Genomic DNA, 21,364 nt, shown 5'->3' on the forward strand with positions numbered 1-21,364 from the left:
GCACGCAGTTAGAGAAAGTCTGCTTCCGCTATTACACTTTCACGATGAGACTGTTCGCCACAATAAAACCCCACAATTGTCTTCTCCAAATTGTCAGACAGTAACATCAAGCAGGACTCAGACGAAGCCACATCCTGCAAAACACTCAAACACAAGCTCATATATTATTTGCTGTCATTAGGACTAGCCTGTTGTGCACTTACAGCTCTGTGGATTCTCATCATGTAACTGCATGACTCATGAACCACTTATTTACTTTGGAACAATGCACCTGAGGAGTGGTCAGTATCAACAATGAATCATATGGTTCAGAAAACAAGTGCAGCCCTAAACGGTTTGGAATCATCTTGTAAAGCATATTGCATCTTTTATCACAAGATGATTATGTCACAATAACAACAGGTTTAAAAGATTGACTTTTTTTCGGTTTGATCCAAAAGACTCAAACACATTTGCAAACGATTCACGAGTAGCTGAAATACATGGTGGTGGATCCTGATCGTGGTGGCTGTTGATCGTTGTTTTTTTTACACCCTGTTCATAACTTTTTCTGTAGTTTTCCTTCAACTCTTGTTGAGGGTTGAGGGCAGATGATGTCACAATGCATTAACCCCGATGAGACAAATTGTGATTTGTGAATATGGGCTATAGAAATACAAACTAGATTCATTTATTGATTGATTGTGTTGATATGAGGATGCCATTTGTTGATAAAAACAACATGATAATACCGTGTAGTAAATTGCATGTATATGTCATGTACATGTCTAAATTGAGAAAGATAGTAAAATTAGCACAGTCTAAATGTCATCTCTGAAAAGGTAAATGAATTCCTCAAAAATATTCAAAGTTCTATGTACATTTTGATCACACAGTATTTGTTAGATAAATGTACTGAAGTAAACAACACATTATTTCAAATTGAAATAGTGACAGTAGTAAAGTATGTAATTGCATGAAGTGGCACCAACATAGTTAGGTAAAGTAGGAGACAAGTATCATGGAAGTAATATAAACTTATACATAGTAAATAAACAAAATAATAATAATAATAATAACAATAATAATAAAATAGTGTGTTGTAAATGAAATAATATATATGTTTACTAGTGCTTTAAGGAGATAACAATATAAATAAGAATAAAATAAACAAGTAACATGAGACAGTGAAACTGAAGCTAAACAAAAGTGGCACTAAGTAGTAATGAAAGAAGGAGTGAGTAATATCTGATTTGACATGATATTGAAATATTGCCCATGATTTTTAACTATTTTTAAATATTGCACATTATAATACAAATATTGCACTTCCATTGTATAGGTATAAGTTGTTAGTGGTCACCCCATGTGGAAATGAAAGATTGTAAACAATGCCACGTGTTTTATACAACATATTTAAACATGTTTAAACAAGTAAAATCCATCGATTTACTTCACTTCTTTGGGCATGCTCTTATTTCATACGCGCGACGCCCCACTTCCGGCGCTGCTGCGGTAACTTGCCGCTCCTGCTGCCGCTCCGTTGCCCTGAGCGCATTCCAGGTACGGTGAGTCTGCCGCGCACCACCGAGGCTGCGCATTCCTCTGTAGGCGCGGCGGACTTTCCCGAGCCGACTGCCGCTGGAAACTGGAAAGCTGCGCTTCAGCCACGGTGTGTGTGGACAGGAGACGCGGTGAGAAATGGAGCGCGGAGCTGCGCGTAATCGGGGAGAGTGACGGACTGACAGGAGGTAAGAAGCTGGAGGATTTCTGTCTGTAGCTCCAACACGTTCACACCGGCTCAGCAGCCTGAGCGGTTTTCCAAGTGAATATTGTAAAGTTACCAAAGTTCAGCTCTGACCTGTTGACAGTGATTGTGGTCACAGCTTCAGAGAAACTCTGCTAGAATAAAAACCATTGACCAGGACTGGATCCTACACGGCAGCTTGATTTTATTGTCAGTCCTTATCGGCTCATTACAGCTGAGTATTCATTAACAGTTTGGTGTCGGTGGCTGTGGCCATGGCCTGCTGGCAGTGGTGCCAGCGCACCTGTGTGTGCCTCATGAGCGAGGAGGAGAAGAAGTCCATGGCTGTGCACAAAGAGATCCAGAGGATCCTCAAGCAGCAGAAGAAGAAGGAGATGAAGGAAGTTAAAGTCCTCCTGCTGGGTCAGTGACTGCACTCACGCAAACACAGACAAACACACAGACACATACACACACACATACACACACACACACACACACACACACACACACACACACACACACACACACACACAAACACACACGCAGCTATCCTCTTTATCCTACTTATTGACTTCTTTTCATTGTGGACAGCCATAACCAATTCATTCATGCCAAAGCCAAACCCTAACCCAACCACAAGTCACATTTAACCTTAACCATCAGAAAGGAAGTTTAGGCTCATAAGGACCAGGCTTTGGTTCCCATTAGCTCTACTGGTCCTGACAAAGTCAGCGTTTATTCTGGAAAAGGCTCAACAAACGGCACTAATTATACAAATGAAAGAAATATAATTGACTTTGGATGTCACTGTGAGGAACACCCTGCATGCAAATGAAAACTGCTCGGCCTGTTTGATCGCCTGCAGCCGAGTGAGAAAGCATTGTAAAGCATGTGTCACCATCTGAGTATTTAAAGAATGGTCCAGACTGAGATTGGTTATACCTGAAAAACCACAGGGAATGTGGAGATGCACCGCCCAGGATCCTGAGGGCCGAGTTTACAGCCGCTTTAAGTGGGTCCAGTGTGTAAGGTGTAGGTGAAAGGGATCTATTGGCAGAACCTGAAAATAAAATAATCCTAGTAACGTTTTCACTTCTCTGTTTCCTCTCAGTTGTACTAATTGTGGTTTTCTTTACTTTACAATTACAACTTATAATTTACAATTATATTTACAAATCGGGAGCGGGTCCTTACTATGGACGCCACCATGTTTTTTACTGTAGCCCAGACTGGACAAACTAAACACCTTTTGAGTTTTTATGACAACTGACGGCTGCCACAGGTTCTCTTTCGTGTTCGGAATGAGAGGCTGAGGTGAAAGGTTACCAGCTGCAACATGCAACTTCACCACTAGATTCTGCACACTGAACCTTTATTGACTTCCCACCTGACAGGCAGCAGCTGTGCAGTTTTGCTTTGAGGCTTTAATGAGGTCAGGATAATAATTGCAGGTTATTATAGCAGATTATTAGTTGAAGTAAGAAAGCATTTTTGCCACTTGTTTATCCAACTAGTTTACAGATTGATTGTTTTTAGGCATTTTGCATAATAACAGCAGAACTTTAGCAAAGTTCAGCATCTCAGTCGCAAAGATTTGCTGCTTTTTATTATTGCTTTATATATATATTATTTCTAATTGCATAGAAATACTGAAAACACTTGTTTGCGCTGGGACAAGAACTATTAATAAACTTTTACAAAAATTGTTTTATCCAGTTTTGTGCAAGGATTAAAAGCAGTGTTAATAAATTACTGAAAACTTTAGAAGATTTCTTCGACAGAATGAATGAATAAATTATTCATATTCAGTCCTCTTGAACAACCAATCACAAGAGGTCATAGGTTCTGCATTCTGATGTTTCTGTGTGTAGTCTGTAATCAGTATAAGGGTTTATATTTACCGATATGTGCTGATATGAAAGCTTTTATTTGACAGAATAAACAAAGATGTGAAAATGTGAATATACTTTTACATTTTACAAATATTAAGCCCCAATTAACCTTTCTTTGTCATAAGGGTTTGAAAACGACATTTATTCATCCTTATTTCTCCCTATTGGTCAGGCTCGAATTAGTTAAACTTCTGGTTCAACAGTATTTGTCAGTCACCTTGTTCCTCTTATGTTGTTTGCTGGATTTCTTTTTCCAGTTTTGATCTTTTAGAGCTCAGCACCACTTTATTACATAAATAGAAAGATTGCCTTGTTGAAATTCAACTTTTGGTGACTTGATTTTAATCACCACATATCTCTTTTTGTTGATTATAGATTCAATTTATTGGCAGTGTTGATTATGTATGTATTTTGAAAAAAAAGAAATCAGTGCTAGATCTAACCCTATAGACGAGGTGCAATACGTTCTCATAGCATATCCATCCATTTAACAGTCTGCTGTTTGTAGGACTTTTGCAGACAGGACTAATACCACTGGTGGGGACTCATTAGTCTTATCAACTATCATTGATATCATAAAGTGGTCTCTCTTCATTACCTTAAAATGAGAAATTCTTTGTTGCTACTGAAAAGCAGCATGATTGAATTCTTGCTCTCAGTGGAAGCAGGACGTGCTGTAAACATTAAAGGTACAGTTGGCTCAATTACAAAATTCAAAATGGTGTTTTCAGTAACCTTAAACTAATAGTCGTGTTTTTGTTACCTTAGAATTAGCCTTTTATATTTAAGTCATGAGCAGCTCCTCTTCCCTCTGCCACGTAGCACCACCATGTTCTACAGTAGCCCGGAAAGGACAAACCACCTCTGGCTCTAGAGAGGGCCTATCACATTTTAAATATAATTTCTCATACACACTTAAAAGGGAAGGGTCAGGCAAGGGGTATTTGTAAGTTGCCATATGCAACTAAATCCCACACACTGAAGATTTAAAGGGATAGTTCACCCAGAAATAAGTGAATTGTCTGGTTGACTATCCCTTTGAGTCCAATATTCACTCTTCTTTTAGCTCGGTTTTATGTCTACTTGTCTGTTAAATGCTTTGCTGTGATCACAGGGTATCACTTACTTTGTTTGTCTGCTGTTTAGTCCTAGACAGTTTCAAACTGTTCACCAGAGCTTTCATGCTGAAAACAGGGTTGATTAGAGCGTGGGGAGAAAATATGAATGTTGCAGAACATAAAACCAAATAGGTGAGCTGAAAGATGCAAAAATTGTTTGTAGAGAGTTGAGTAAGAGTTGGTTATTATCTGTACTAGTCACTCTCAGCTACACCATTTTTGATCCATTGTTCGCAGAGCAATATTGTTTGAAGCAGATTTCAAGTTTCAGGATTTTTTTCACCTTCTCAAACAATGTGCAATAACCAAGCATGTCGAGGGGACTGCTCCCTGTGAGCTTGTGGAATTTGGTGAAGCTCGATTGAATTAATTTGACTGTTGGGCGTTAGAGGAGATGTTTCCATTAGTTAATGATATTTCAGATACATTTTTAGAAGAAAGTTAAAGCTCGAATATTATATTATTTATACACATAAAAAGTGGAATCTTAAGTGCTGCGAACTGCCAAGCGCTCTTGCAGTCTACTACCAGACAGCCTGGAGCTTCAGTGTCACTATCAGTAAATCACTGATTCAGACAGGGTCCAAGGTAGCAAGACACACACACACGCACATCAAGTTTTCACTTCACCTATTCTCCACGTCTTCAGATCGAGGGATGAAGCTGTAGAACCTGTAAAAGAAAACTTACAGACATACAACTACAATGGCCCCGATCAATGTGGACGCAAACCGAGTTAGCCTTTCTGCTAACATCTGTAGAATCGTAACCCTAATATGTGTTTTTGGTAATTTCATCTTTTGTTTGTGCAGGAACTGGCGAGAGTGGAAAGACCACCTTCATCCGACAAATGAGGATCATCCACGGGCGAGGCTTCTCAGAAGAGGAGAGGAAAACCTTTGCTAAATGTATCTTCCAGAACATCTTCTTGGCCATCAAGGCCATGACTGGCGCCATGACCACACTCAGGATCCCCTACTCAAACCCAGAGAACGAGGTAGACTCACATCACCGGGTGTTAAAAAAGCAGACGTCATATAAGGCAAAAAATGTTTAGTGCCCGCATTAAACAAGAGACACCAAACAGGATAACACTCACTAACTCACACACATCTATTTGCACACTCAGCAGGTTGTAGTTTACAAATAGAAGCATAACCATGAACCCATCAAATGAACAGTGGAGCACAGCAAATAAAGAGGGACTAATTACACACAAAATGTCTGTGGCCCTGTGTTGCAAATCACAACGACGAATGGGAAAAACCTAACACACAGGAAACGGCACAACTAAATAAAAAAACACAACGAGATTAACTTCCAGTGGAAAATGGCTGTCGGGAAGGATCGCTGCTGATTGGATGAACGCACTATCCGTCTTTTTAACAGGAAGGACATACTGCTTTCACATTCCTTTGTTGTTTTCCTGGTACGGCACACACGTACGTCCTTGTCAACAGGTAGCAGGAACCTTATATTTTTTATTTCTTCGTGTTTTCTTACTGTGGTGATCTCCTCAGGGCCAACGTAACAGGATGCACTCAGGAGTTCAGAGAGTTGAGAGTTGTGTTAAAGGCGACACACAAATCAGTATGTGCTGACGTCTTCTCTCGCCGTCTTTCAGATGGTCGCCAAGTGGCTGCAGGACGTAAACACAGTGCATATCACCCAGCTGGAGCGGGGCTACGTGGAGGCGATCCGCCGCCTCTGGGCCGACCCGGGCATCCGTGTCTGTTACAGGCGGCGCTGCGAGTACCAACTCCTGGACTCCACAGAGTAGTGAGTACTGTCAGTGAGCTGCTGTCGACACTGCACCACACCCTGAGCCAGGGCTGGGAATTTGAGAGTGTCACACGGTGAAGCATTGTCAGAGCCAGTTGCCAAAGATTGTATCACTATACAGGAACCTATGATGGTCAGGAGACAATATCAGCGAGACATCACAGCACAATGCCTGTGGAAATAGAAGAAAACACACCTGTGAATGTCTTAATATACTGTATCAAAAAACACAAATCAAACTTTGTATTTATTTACTTCTTACTTTAGAGGCAAGGACAAATAGTTGTGCAAGGACAATATGGTATACATACTGTATTTTCTTAGTTGGATCAAATTTTTCACAAAAACAACTGGACCATTTACCATGATCCAGTATTTTTTAGCGCGTTTATATAAATATAATTTAACTGGATCAAAAACAAAAAGAAATGATCAAAAGAGCAAACAAATTAAATAAAAAAAATGAATGAATGTGTGCCAAATGCATAATGAGTGGGAACAGGTTTTGTATCAACCAGAGTTGAACCTCTTTATTTAATGATTTTTCATGAATCTTTACTGTAAAACAAAGTATGGCTAAATAGCACAAGGCATAACAACATGTGTCAATCTTCTTGAATAGAAAACTATTATAAACCAAAAAACGACTCAGCACAATACTTAAATAGCCATGGTAAAGAAAGGAAGCAACCTTGGGAAAAAAACGTTGCATTTCATAAAAACTATACACACGTATTAATAACATCATTTTTTTCCTGCCATTGAATTTCAAGAGAACATGTAGCGACATAATGCTGCATCGTTACCGCATGTGACCTTTGCACCATAACTCACAAGTGGAAGCACAACAAAGAGACTCAGATGAGTTGTTTTAAGCCTGTGCTCCTCACACTGCGTCTCATCCTGCATGTTTTGAGTGTTTGAAAACAAACTAATTTATTGATAAATCAGTCGTTTTTTAAAATCCAATGATCATAAGAAAATGATGAACGTCTTTGGATTCATGATGGGATAAAACAAATGCTCTGAGAGAATGTTTTGAGGCATTTTACTGACCAAACAATAGGTAGTTAACAGACAGACATGCCTGTGCTGTAGCAGCAACATAAAAGATAAAGAACACAAAAAAACTGTACAAAATATAAAGAACAAAAAATATGAAAAATATACACAATATATATTTATAGAATGCAATACGGTTTCAATGAAAATATTCAAAATAGATTATTATTTTCTTTTTTATCTGTTTCAATATTTTTCGATACACATACTTGGTGCATTTGTGTTGTATTTAACACCTATTATACTGTACTCAGACCACAAGAGGGGGCTAACTCTTCACAGACGTCACAGCAATTGATCATTTCTCTGCCGTGTTGAAAACTGCAGTTGACGTATAAGAGTCTTTTTAAGGGAAATAGAAAAAAAATGAACTGTGAGACAACAATATTGTCAGTAAGCACCACAGAGTCAACATCTTTTGAATTGGCATGAAAAGATAAAAACACAGAGTAGGTGTGAGTGTCGGAGGTATCAGGGAACAAAGCCTGGGCTCAACCTTCCTCTTCTGTGATCTCTCTTTTCCACTGCTGCTCTGTGTTTACCCAGCAGCTCAATCATTGTGGTGTGAGCTTGATAAGAGACATCCAGTCAACATGAACTAATGACAGCTTGTATCAACACAAGCCATAAAGCTGTATTCTGTACACAGGCTGATATGGACTCACCCCACTCCCTCCTTGTGTTTTTAATCACTTGTGGAGATGGCTCAGTGAGCACCTCCAGGTGCATAGATGTATGTCTGGTTTGGTCTTTATGTTTCATCACGTGTGTTCAGGAAGAAATAAATGCTGAAAAGTGAATGGTTGTCTCTGGTTGCTGTGGGGAGACCCCGGTGGTATCGACATGTGCACAGTGTCCACTCAGGAAACATAAAGTCCAGACCAAACATGAATCTCTGCACTTTCTGCTGGCGCCTTGGATTCACAGCTCTGTCCCTCAGTGTCTCTCACCATGTGTGTCCGTGTTCCTCTTCCTGTGGGTGTCTCGCTCTCTCTCTCTCTGGCAGCTCAGCTGCTGCCTTCTGAATCCAGGGAGAGTTGATTGGCCAACTAGTCTCAGGTCTGCCAGTCCCCTCTCCCTGGTTCACCTGGAGAGCTCACTGAGCCACCTCCACATCACTGATTTACTTCTATCATCATCACCGTTCTTCATCTCACTTCAGTTTGTTGCCCATGGACCAGGCTGGATGTGACATAAACACAGACAGTTTGTTTTACTCATCTAGTGTCACTAACACTATCTTTTTTTTCTTTCCCACCTCCCTCTCTTTCAGCTACATGAGTAATCTGGATCGTATTGCCGTCCAAGACTACATCCCCACAGAACAGGACGTGCTGCGAGTTCGATTCCCCACCACAGGCATCCACGACTATTCCTTCACCATCAAGCCCGTCACGCTAAGGTGGCCAATCCTCAGATCACCAGTCTCTTACAGAAACAAACCACACTCTTGACTCTGACTCGCTCGCCTCTTTGTAGGATCACATTACTCATCACCTCTGTACAGAACTCCTCCCGGGAAGTGAGGTGGCGCTCTGCGTGTTTTCTCTTTGACCTTGTATTGGTGTCGTTTCTCTCGGAGATTAGCAGGATCTTTGACAGCTAAGAAGATCAAAGTTCACTTACAGCACAAGGGAAACAGTTCCCCAAGGAAATAACACCTTTTCTTTAATCATGAGACAGAGCTCAGAATAAAACCAGATAAACTGATGAAGGCATTTTGCTTGATTTCTTAACATAGGCTGTAAATAATGAGAGATCCACATCCTCCCACTATACAGAACTTAAGTATCCTGCAGAGGCGCTTGGGGGATGGAGCCATGGACCAAGGTCCCATAGATAAACTGTCTCTGCCAATCTCTGCCATGACATTTTCATACCTTTTTTATAACATCAAAAATAACTTGAGGAGGCAGGGTTTATGAGCTATACTACAGCCAGCCACAAGGTGGCTACTAGGAAAGGTGACTTTTCTTTTTCGGGGAGCCCACATGTCAACTATCTATATAAAAATATATATGATGACTCGTAAAGTCTTTACAAAATGCTTCATACTCTGACACCTATATATTCCTCTGCTGTGGTCCCTGACAGGATTGTGGACGTGGGCGGTCAGAAGTCAGAGCGTCGGAAGTGGATACACTGCTTTGAAAATGTCATCTCCCTCATCTTCCTGGCCTCCCTCAGCGAGTATGACCAGGTCCTCGAGGAGAGAGAGGACATAGTAAGATCCTGTTTGTGTGTGGGGGGGCTTTTTGTCTGTGTTCCTCTGTCAGTCCAACACTGCAGAATGTGAGCAAACTATCTACCTACCTACCTACCTACCCATCTACATAAATAAACCACACTACCTAGCGACATAACTAAACCCATTACCTATTCACCAATACCATAATTTACAATACTCAACTAACAAAAAGTCTGTCTTTCAAAATTGACTTGGTGCAGCATTGTCAATCCATCCATCCATCTGTAAATCCAACTGCAGTCATTTCATCTTTCCACCACCAGGTCTCACCCTTGTACAAGAAAACCTCTCCTCGCTCCCCCCCCCCCCCCCCCTCCCTGTCGCCTTCTGTCCACTTCCTCCCTCCCATCCTGTCACTAAGCCCTTTATCTCTCCCAGCCACTTTTAAGTTTGCTAACACATTCATTAACCTCCACTGTGGCCCGCACGCTCTAGACCTCACCCCCCCCCCATACCCCCCCCCCCCCCCCTTTTCTTTGAAAGGACCGCTTCCTCTCTGTGCGTCAACCTCAGTCATCTGAATCCACCCAGGCATCACAGAGAACAAGTTGAACTCCATGTCAAAGTCTCAAACACTTCAAATACAATAAAATCTCCCCCCAACAATGAGCACAATGTCAAAGTGTAATGACACAGTGAAATATCTCCCTCTCTGTGCCTCAGAACCGAATGGAAGAGAGTCTGGCTCTTTTCTACACCACCATCCATTCCCCCTGGTTCCTCAAAACCTCCATTATCCTCTTCCTCAACAAGACTGACATCCTGGCTGACAAAATCCAGACCTCCGATCTGCAGAAATACTTCCCCAGCTTCACAGGTAAGCTTGTTTCCTATATAGTGAGGTTAAGTAGTAGGACTTGTTGGATAAACTAGTTTAGTGGTTGAACTAATTGGTTCATGGCTCAGAAGTCCGACAAGTGTTTTAGATTTGAAATATTTGGATTTTTGACAAACAACTCATGGGTGGAAATCTGCTACACGTTCATGACCTTCACTGGATGAATTCCAGTATCTTTTGTTGTCTGTTAGCTTTTCTTCCAGCACAATTTTAGACACTTTACTTTAGTTAGGGTTCCAAGACCTGAGGCGTTTTGTAACTTGGCTCAAATACAGGTGTGAACACTGACATGAAGGCAAAGACTCTTGATCGCCCCCTTGTGGTTGGCTGCAGTATAGTTAATAAATCCCACATCTTCCCTGTCTTAGATTATGAAACATGGACCAAACTATAAAAATCAAAGTACATTTCAAAGTAAAATTTTCTTAATGATGTCTTATTCATTAGTTGTTATCGTGCTGGTGTTTGTTCAATTGTTCGTCTTTCGGGCAAGTTTGTTTTTTGAGGTGAAACATCAGGTGTCATGATTGACACCTGATGCTGACTCGTGATTGGTCGAGCCTGTTCACTTCACATCTCAATCACTACTGTGCAGACTCGAAATATAAAAAAAATTTGTACAAAGGGACGAAGTGGAGTTGCATCGTCCATCTTTATATACAGTCTATAATTTAACCGTGTTGGAGGAAAAGCCTGAGTGCAGAGACAGGTCAACAGCAGATTTCACCACCGTTATCAAGTACGACTGCAGCTCCTGTGGTTGTCTGACAAAACAAGGGTTGTGAGGATGTTTTCTCCGGCCAGATTGCTCTTAGCATGCAGCTATCTCCTCACCTCCTACTGCATCCGATGCAAAATAATGTATCATTTCAAAAAGTTAATTTGCAAAGTGAAATTTAGCAATCATTGTTTTTTTTTATTATTGTTTGAGTCTTTTATTCTTTCTTTCTTTCCTCCCTCTTTCTTGTGAGTCTACACACATACAGTACATGAATGCACAACTGTACACACACATGCACACAAATGAGTCACTTCCAGGTACTCAGTGTGCTTAATGATGCGGCTGCAGCCTGTAGCCTCCGTGGTGTGAAAGGCTGCACCCTGACAGCCCCCCCCCACCCCCCCCACCCCACCTCCGTCCTCTCTCCTTCTGTTACCCATGGCAACTACGGACAGATACTGTGCTTCCTGCAATCCCTGCAGCCCCCCCCCCCCCCAACCCCCAGGTGCACATGTGTGAATACGTGTGTGCAAGGAGGGACTGCAAGTGAATATTAGTGTGTGTGTGTGTGTCTGTGTGTGTCTGTGTGTGTGTGTGTGTGTGTGTGTGTGTGTGTGTTTGCGTGTGTGTGTGTGTCGCTTAAAATAATGACTCACACAGGGTCAAGCTCCATGATGTCAATTTAACCTTAACACCAGCTCTGAGCAGCTCCAACCACTGGCTGCTATTTGTCGGTAATGTCGCCATGTCCCTGTGTGGAGACAGTGTGGCCCCTCTCACTGCTGCTGTAGCTTCACTTGAATGCTCCTGATGTTAATTAGTGAGAGATGTGGAGATTTGGACCGGAGCACTAAACTGATTTGTCAATTCAATTATTAGTCTGTTAACACAAATCTATCAGTTTTATCTGTGTTTGTTTGTTTGTCTGATAGTTAGCAGCTTAACAAAAAAAAACTATGACATTTTGTTGGGGATCCATATCAGGGCTGGATCCTGGAACCTTCTTTAAAACTGCAAGATTTTAGACTGCAATTAACAATAATTTTTTAATAAGCTAATAAGCTTTAACATCATCACAACACCCTGGTATCATCACAGAGGGAGTTGCCTCTCTTTAGATTTGATAAGACTGTTTGTCCAGGATGTTTGTTTCATGTGACATTATTTGTAGTAGGAGATGCACAACATTTTTGAATGTTGACAGAATTTTACAGATATTAAGCCTTTGCGTTAGCCTGGATGCCAGACGAACTTACCCCGCCCACAACAATTTGGTCGGGCAGTTCGGTCTGGAGTCGCTCCATTGGGAAAAAATTATGGCCCGACCGGGCCAATCAGATTGTCAGGGCGGGCTTTATACGATGATTGACAGATGATCAACGGTAACGTAATCAACCACGTCACCAAAGTGCCCTTGGGTTGAATTCGTTTTCAACAAACATGCCTGCCGCTGGCGAGCTGAGATGTGTAGATGCTGCCATTGAGTCTGTTTTAGAAGACATCGACAGCGCATTCATTTTGAAAGAGGAACACAGAACGTGGAGGCGACGCCAGAGCACCGCGCTAATCCCTATCGCCCCGGCGCTTGGCTGTTCACAACGGACACTGAAGCGACGCTGAACCGCCGGGCAGCGCTAATAATATCACCCGTTGATCCAGTAGATCGCTGCACGGCTTTGTGCCGGTCACACCGGAGGCTGAAGCACCGCGCTGCGCCAAGGCTGCCTCGCGGTGCTTCAGCCTCCGGTGTGACCGGCACAAAGTTTTAACATGGGAGTGGATGGGAGCCAGCTGTTATTTAAGGCTTGGCGCTGCGCTGAAGCGTCCGGTGTGAACCCAGTAAATAACTCACAATGCGTTGCTTAGCATACGTCACATACTACGTTGCTCTGATTGGTTGTAGGTCTATCCAATTGAGCGAAGAGGAATTTTACTTCCTGGTCAGTTGAAACACGCCCCATAATTTTTTCCCAATGGAGCGACTCCAGACCGAACTGCCCGACCAAAATGTTGTGGGCGGGGCTAAGTTCGTCTGGCATCCAGGCTACCTTTGCGTCTATAGAAAGTTTAATTTAGACTACATCCTTATTACTACATTTTAGTTGAAAAACAGCATTTTCAAACTAAAATGATCTCTGTTCACATGAGTTGGCTCGGCATCACTTATCATCCCTGTCCACACCGACATATGCCTGAAAACGCATATAACGTGACCAATCACGTATTCTGGGAATTGCTTGAATAACATTGTGTCCTAAACATGTAAGCAGGTGTATCATTGCAAAATACAGTATTTGAATGCACAAAAACTGTTAGCAAAGACAAGAGCCAGGTGTTTTCTTCCGGAAGGGGGCCATGTGAAAAGAGTCAGACAAATTAGTTTAGTCTACATGGTGGCTAAAAAGACCCAATTGTCTAACCTCTCAGTTTGTGCCTGTCCAGACTCAAATGCAGTGCTGGAGTTTTCAAACCACAATTGGACCAGCAGCTTCTCGAAACCCCTCTGTTTTAGCGGTTTGAGCATGACGCAAAGTGCATCCATAGCAGAGGGGATGCGTTTTCAGATAAAAATGTAGTATTGATGTAGCCTAAATACTTACACACAAATTCTAATGTCCTCCTCCTTATTTCCATCTGTTACTAACAATTTATTCAAGCTGAGTTTTGGCTGCAACTAACTACTATTTTCACTATAAATCGATATGTTGGTTATTGTGTTTTTAATTGATTTGGTCTGAACTAAACCAAAATTTGGCCTAATAAAGCTTTTTGTCGATTTACTATCACATAAGACATTAAAATCCTGGAGCAAGGGATCATCTCAATCAATATTAACTGACCTGAATTCATACTTCGCCTTTTTTGTTGTCCACTTCCGTTGCTCATCTCCTTCTCACCCCTGTAACAGGTAAGAGGCAAGACCCTGAGGAAGCAAAGAAGTTCATCCGTAAGATGTACGAGCAGCAGGCGAGGAAACGTGACCAGACGGTGGAGTGGAAGACTCTTTACCCACACTTCACCTGCGCCACCGACACCAACAACATCCGCAGGGTCTTCAACGATGTCAAGGACACGGTGCTGCTCAAATCTCTTGAGGAATATGGAATCATGTGAACTTTTACTTCGTTTATAATCGTTGGCTTGTAAGAGTGGAGGCTCTGATGGACCCCAACGATTCTTTCTAAAGTCCGGACAATCATATCTCCTCCTGCTCTTCACACTCATCACTTCACAACTCGATGAAGAAGCAGGTGCAGAAAGGGAATGGATTGTACTCATCGCTGCCACACTCTCTCCTCTTCCTCTCAAGTAGAAAACAGGAGAACGTTCTTGGAGGACTCGGCAGGGAGACGCAACAAGACCGGGGGGTATTTCATCAGGGAGAGAGGATCCAGTTCTTCCCCTCAGCCAGCCGCTTTTCTGCCCATTTTGATTTTGTCGTTCTATTGTTTGTTTGTTTTGGTTCTTGTTTTTCTTCAGAGTTTAGAGTTTGGGTCATGCAATGACTGAACGAATCCACAATTGAAGAAGGAGTAGAAATGCTATGAAGTGCTGTGCTGCCATTAACAGAGTAAGAAGTTGTACAAGAGAAGATGGGGCCACGCGTGGGCACACCACCAATGTCACACACATTTTAAATGCTTTATTACCATCAAGGGTAGCACCTGCTTGCACACACTCCAACACATACTGCAAAAACACAAATGCTTCCATCATGTCCTGTGTACGGCAATACATAAGGTCCAAACTACTCCGCTCTTATCCCCTCATAGTTCAATTGTTTAGGCCTGGAGTTGTCCCACACTGAACACAGGCGTCAGGCGCATGTACTGCATGGGATGATGGCACGTGGGTGGTCGGTTCCTGTTTGGCAAATCTGTGCCAATGGTATGTCATAGTATTCCTGCGCTTCAACCAAAGGTGCTAAAATCAGTTTTGTGCTATTAGGGTCATATTCACCATTTACCACATGGACCCCATGTAGGCTCACATCCAGATTACACCTTTCTGAGAGCATTGCATGTTTGCAAAAAATCTGTTACGGGATATTTGGGGAAATTTAAGCTCACATCCATTTTGTTCGGGCCACAGAAGGCCAGAGGTCATTGCCCAATCCACATTCGGATACTATCTGGGATCCTGAACTGTGTCTGTGATTAATGCCACCAGAGTTTATTGTCCAAATCCCCATTGATTATAGCTAAATTGAGTCCACTGCCACTGACTCTCCTTTTATTCACCTCCAGTCTTTGTTTTACAGTGTGACTGTAAAAGTTCACACATTCTTTCTGTGTTAAACGGTTTACTACGTTTAGTCCTGTGTTACATGTTGGCAAAGTGCAGGCTGTGTGCTCTAAAGTGGATGTATATGTATTGCACCTGTAAATACAGGCTGTGGATCACAAAGAAAAAAAGACAGAATCACAATAGGTGTGATGCGATGTGTAATAAATCCCCCAGAAAATATATACTTAATAGCTTTTTTTAAAGTTTTTTACGCATATAAGGGTTTTACTTTAAAAAGAATGTCACCTTTGAACTAACAAATTAGCTTATCTTAGCCAGAGTTAAAATGTGCTGTGAAGCAGATCATCACTGGTACAGGAGGCAGAAAAGATTTTCCCTTCCCTGTTTGCCTTCAGGGCGTCGCTACGATGCTAGCTCCTACCTTGTTTAGCTAGCTAACTAGCTGCAGCTCCACATGCTGACGTGTTACCTCGTTTCCCTCCCTCAGGGAATATTGGTTGTGTGCATAACCTCCAGCTTTGGTGGTTAAGAGAGATCCACTTGTTCATGGCTCACACCTGCTCTGGTGCTCAAGACACTGAGCTGCAGCCTGCAGTTATTCAAATGGTAACAGAGGGAAAGGGTCCCCAAAAAACGCCATGAAGTTGAATTGAATTTTAAATTTTTGTAAATTTGTATTGCCTGTTACTTTATTTAAAGAATGGATTGCATCATGAGACAATTGAGTTGCTCATAGTGACAAATCACCTTTTTTTGGTGCAATTTTCGGGCCAGCCACCAATGATTTGGTACAAGAAGCAGTTTTGAGCTCAAAAGTTCTTTCACTCACTTTACATTGTCTATCCAGAACCAAATGTGATTCATACTCCGTTTAAGATAAGCCTGTGAACGGGCTGGGACCAAAATAGAACTAAAAAAAGTGTCCAGAGCTTTTTATCAAACTATATCTTCAACAACTCTGCAGCCAATGTTTCCTGTGTCCAGCAGGGCTTGTTTACCTTCCTGTTTACACCAGCATGTGCATGCACGTGAGGGGTCACCTGATATGTTACCTTTTCAAGAATATTTGTGTGGACAGGGATTCAAACTGATACGAAGCCAAAGATCGTTGTAGTGGTTTGGATGTAGCCTAGTCGAGCCTCATCCTACATCTGTCTTTGGCCAATTTTTTCTGCCAGCCCAGGAGAAAAATAAGACACTTTATTCAAATCAATACCATCAATTTAAGCTCTAATCACACTTGGTGGCTGACAGGTTTTAAAAAGGTCACAAATTAAAAAAAAGTGAGACTGAGAAAACAACGGTGGGCAAAAAAAATCTGCTCTTCTGGCGAAAGGGTAAAGAATATTAATATGAGGTGGCAGTGTGATCTCCTTGTGTGTCCTATTTATATCAGTGTGTGGAGAGGGGAATTCTATATTGGTCCGGAGCTTGAGCTCTACCCTTGTGTGCGTCACTGAGTGTTGAGTGAGTGTTGAGTGGAAAATGACATTGAAATTTAGTAAATTAACTGACCTAGATGGGAAGCTAATATCAGTTCACAATGTGTCTGTGACGAGGTTCCGGCTGCTGTTTTGTTGATTGTACATAACATGTTTTGATCTCTACACGGCTGCTTCATGTATGCAGATGTGGTAGCTACATATTTGAGTCTTTATGATGCCTTCAAACACAAATGTCAGAGTTTTACTGTACATTAACCGATGACTACTATACTTTTGATTGATTTTGAACTGTTGTATTTTGAAATATTGTTTACCAACAGCACATAAACTGTGACTAGAGAAGGTGTTTGCTAGTGAACTACTTTGTTTTGCGACGGGAGACCTCTCATACGGTGACAGCAAATATTTTACTGTAGATTCGGGTGAAGGACGTGGGCAAATATGTATTTTTCTAGCTAACATTAAAAACAAGCGTCTGTACACACACTCGTCTGCTTGCTTCTGTTTGTCTTCCTTGGCAGATGTGGCCAGAGAGTCTGTCCGTCACGATGTGTTTTCTTTTCGTCACACGGACGAGCATGTTCTCACAGGCTGTAATCACACGCTCGCTGTGACCCACAGCTTGCAATTGATACACTGTAGGCTCTGCATCAGACTGACATGTGGGATTTGGTAACACACGGCACATGGTGCGGACCTTGAGAGCTCCCCTGCAAACAAAGTCATGGCAGAGAAAATGTCTCACCAGGTCAGGGCAGTTCGAGCTTGACACGATCTCATGAGTATTGTTTAACTTGTGATATTCCTCCATCAACTACTGGCAGAAGCAAAACAAAGTTTACAGTCACGGTTTTCTAAGAGCGTGACTGTGATGATCCACGCCACATATTTACATGGCCGCTGAGGAATTCCACTGTGATACGCACAAATGAACATGCACACACACGTACACACACACCGCACCGCACCCGAGGAGTGTGAGAGTGTGATCCTTTGGCACTGTTGACTCTGAGACTCATCCAGAAGACTTGATATTCTAAAGTGTGTGTGTGTGTGTGTGTGTGTGTGTGTGTGTGTGTGTTTGTGTGTGTGTGTGTCTGTGTGTTTATGTGTGTGTATAAATGTGCTGTGACATCTGTTCATCTGTGAGTACTAGAGTGTATGAGTCAGTACTTTGCAGCTGCCTGTACATCTGTGCCTAAGTGTGTGTGTGTAAACCTCTGTTGCCTTTTGAATTCTATTTCACCAAGTTCAACAATGATATTCTCAACACTGTTGTAGACGCATCAAATAAATGTGCTACATTTGCTCATGGGGTGTAGCCTACATCAAGGTTTCTTTTGGACTCTATGTCTTATTATTCTTTGTCCATCTTGCCTAAATTAACAAATAAGGAAGAGGGTTGGTTTGAATCCTCTGCATAAACTGTCAGAATGAGGTCCAGTGTGGGACCGACTCCCCCATTTGATTCCCGCAAAACACGGAGCACATGCCCTCGGCTCTGCTCGGAGCTGAGTGACAGGTCACAGGTCCAGCAGCTTGTGTGATCCCTGCAGCCGAGGCAGAGCTGAGATGTGTAGCGCAGGTTAGCTGGTGGGCTCTTTCAAAACCCATCTCGGCGCCTGGTGTGTTGCTATGGACTGCCTGTTGCTGATAAGAGCCGGCCACCGATGTTCCTAAAAGCAGATACACACCTGCAGGGCACTTATCAAACATAAGCCCTGTATACCGAGATACACACACAGATTGTCGCCCAAACCACAATCACAACAATTACCTGTCAAGATTAGTATATAAAAATAGAGCACTTGGGATGTTCGGATTGAATCACTACAGATTGTGAGATGCTGCTGTTGTTGTGAACCCACCCTGTCCCTTTTCACTGTGGCGCTTCACTGTGGTTTGCAAATGGGGGTTTACAAAGCCACTGCAGCATTTGGTCAGAGGGAAAAACGGGGGCTTATCAGCACATGAAAAGAATCAGTTTGCCGGCATGAATCACCGCTCGCTTTCCCAAAACAACTGCATTTGTCGCAGCGGGAGACGCGTTGTGGGCCGTCTCTACCTCGCTGTGTGCTGCTCTAAACACACGGCTCAACTTAGCACCGACTATATCAGAACCTATATTCTTGTTATGAAACCAGATGTTGTCGGTTCAGTTCAAATGCATTTATTGTGGCGGTCAAATGAACAATTACCAACTATTGCAAACAAATGAGGCAGCAGAGTAAAAGAGGGGATCAGGCCGAGTGGAACCAAATATAAATTTTTTGCCACTTGGTCTTGCAATCAAAACAATAAGAAAAAACCTAATTTGATGATGTCATGAAGCAGTGTGGGATCATGGGAGTTGCTGTCTTCACTATTTCTTGGTGTTTGTGTGTGGGTGGGTCCACTTTTCTCAGAGAGCTTTGGCGAAGGAATGAGCAGAACTGAATAATCATGACCAAAACAAACAGTGGTAGGGAAAACAGCAGACTGGCTACCTGGCTAGCAGCGAGTTTTTTGCCGCATCATGGGAAAGCCACAGTAAAGCAGATAGACGCTTATTAAAACTAAAAAGGCGACCAAAGTGAACCGTCCATTAAGCTGAATGAAATTGTGGATTTCTCTGGGTGGAACATTGTTGCAAACATTTTGGATGATGTCAGTGCACAAGTCAACACGATAAATAACAAAGATCTAGTTGTTTTTATATATTTGAATGAAAAATTGTGATATTTGTATCTTTACAACAAAATTCCAAACAGAACCTGCGTATTCTGTCCTTATGTTCCTCGACAAATCATCCTCCTTTGTTTGTTTTTGCGCCATCAGTTTTTGGAGCCATGCCCATCCCATCCCAGGGTAAGTTTCACAAGCGCCATACAATTACAAAAAATTACCAAATGAAGTTATAATACAAATTAAAATGTCCTCTAACATCTTGGCTCTGATGACAATAATGGTAAACATATGAGGATGAATCAATGATGGTGTGAAGATGAAGAGGAGGGAAAGTATCTCCTCTGTTCCTCTGAGTCCTCTGCTCAGCAACACTTAGCTTGGACCGCGTTAATGAGCTTTCGAGAAACTGCTGCAGGGCTTTGTTTTATTAATGTGAGCAACACAAAATGTTCCCAATTAAAATGAAGATGGATTGTAGCAACAGGTTCCTCCATTGTGGCTCCATGAAGACATGAATGTCTTAAGAGAGGATGCTTCAGTTACACAGCGTCGCAGAGAGCTCTGTGTACCGTACACCTGTGGAGGAAGAGGGGGAGCAGGAGAAAACAAAGAAAGTGGAGCAGAAGGAGGAAGAAGAAAAAAAGGAGGAGGATGATGAGGAGGATTAGCCAGAGGAGAAGTAGCACGAGGAGAAATAAGAAGAGAAGGAGGATGGAGAGGAGGAGGAAAAATCCTGATTGCCTCATAATGAAAAACAAAAAAAAACATAGAACACACATTTTAAAAACTGGCATGATTCACGGGTGACATACGTAAATGTATTATTCAAAACGTAAAAACAATAATAGCCTTTATTTGCATCACACTTCAAAACAGCCTTGTGAAGCTTCACAGAGACCGAAAGAGGCAACGTAAAACCAACAATAATCTGCACAATACAAAGGAAAAGCCCCTTGGTTCACACGGTAACACAGACTAATCACATGAGTCGGACACAATGACCCAATCTAACACGGAGGCAAAACAAATGGGGGAAAACTATTTTTTTAGTGAAGTGAATTTAACAAGCTGATTCAGAGTTTTTTGCATCAAAAACATTTACAAATGTCTTCCGAAGGGAGACCATGGCATGATTGACTTGTAAAACCTTGAAATCTATTCTGAAACCAATGCAGTGTACTAATTTATCTCAGGACTCCATCCTGTCTCGTCCGTCGACTGGGCAGTTAAGGTAAGTGTTAGAAAATGTTCATTTCCACAGTCTACTATTTGTGAAAGGTAACCTCTGGAGAAAGTCCCAACCCAATTGAGCAGACATTCTCCGGAGTTTGAGTCTGATATCGACCATACTGATCATGACCACAGTCCGTAAATAAAGAAGGAGGACAAGTATCCACTTCCCCCCACTATCCAGAACTGAAGCATTACCATCAAGGAGGTATACTGCATACCTAGACTGCAGCCAGGCACCAGGTGGCATCGAGATGCTTATGTTGTCCATCTAGTCTATGGTCATGACCAAAAGAGTTGGTTTAACCTTTTAAATGAAAAGATTAAAGAAATACAGTCAATGAGCAAGAATTAAAGTGTCTTCACTAACTTCCTCTTAACAGC

The 21,364-nt window shown here is 42.1% G+C and overlaps 1 protein-coding gene across 1 annotated transcript; it reads left to right on the forward strand.

Moving 5' to 3' along the window:
- The first annotated feature begins 1,554 nt into the window (after nucleotides 1-1,554).
- On the forward strand, nucleotides 1,555-17,569 carry LOC128448332 (guanine nucleotide-binding protein subunit alpha-11). Its single transcript, XM_053430929.1, has 8 exons — nucleotides 1,555-1,730; nucleotides 1,980-2,149; nucleotides 5,552-5,736; nucleotides 6,364-6,518; nucleotides 8,857-8,985; nucleotides 9,678-9,807; nucleotides 10,495-10,648; nucleotides 14,299-17,569. Exons 2-8 carry the CDS (start codon nucleotides 2,002-2,004, stop codon nucleotides 14,502-14,504), a joined length of 1,107 nt encoding a protein of 368 aa, XP_053286904.1. The 5' UTR covers nucleotides 1,555-1,730; nucleotides 1,980-2,001; the 3' UTR covers nucleotides 14,505-17,569.
- The last annotated feature ends 3,795 nt before the right edge of the window (nucleotides 17,570-21,364 follow it).

Source organism: Pleuronectes platessa, chromosome 9 (assembly GCF_947347685.1).
Source record: "Pleuronectes platessa chromosome 9, fPlePla1.1, whole genome shotgun sequence".
In the NCBI taxonomy this organism is placed as follows: domain Eukaryota; kingdom Metazoa; phylum Chordata; class Actinopteri; order Pleuronectiformes; family Pleuronectidae; genus Pleuronectes; species Pleuronectes platessa.

Excerpts from the sequence above, each read along its gene's own strand:
- LOC128448332 (XM_053430929.1), top strand. The coding sequence starts at position 2,002 with ATGGCCTGCTGGCAGTGGTGCCAGCGCACCTGTGTGTGCCTCATGAGC. Across the intron at positions 5,737-6,363 it reads ACTCAAACCCAGAGAACGAG|ATGGTCGCCAAGTGGCTGCA; the intron begins GTAGACTCACAT and ends GCCGTCTTTCAG. Across the intron at positions 9,808-10,494 it reads TCGAGGAGAGAGAGGACATA|AACCGAATGGAAGAGAGTCT; the intron begins GTAAGATCCTGT and ends TCTGTGCCTCAG.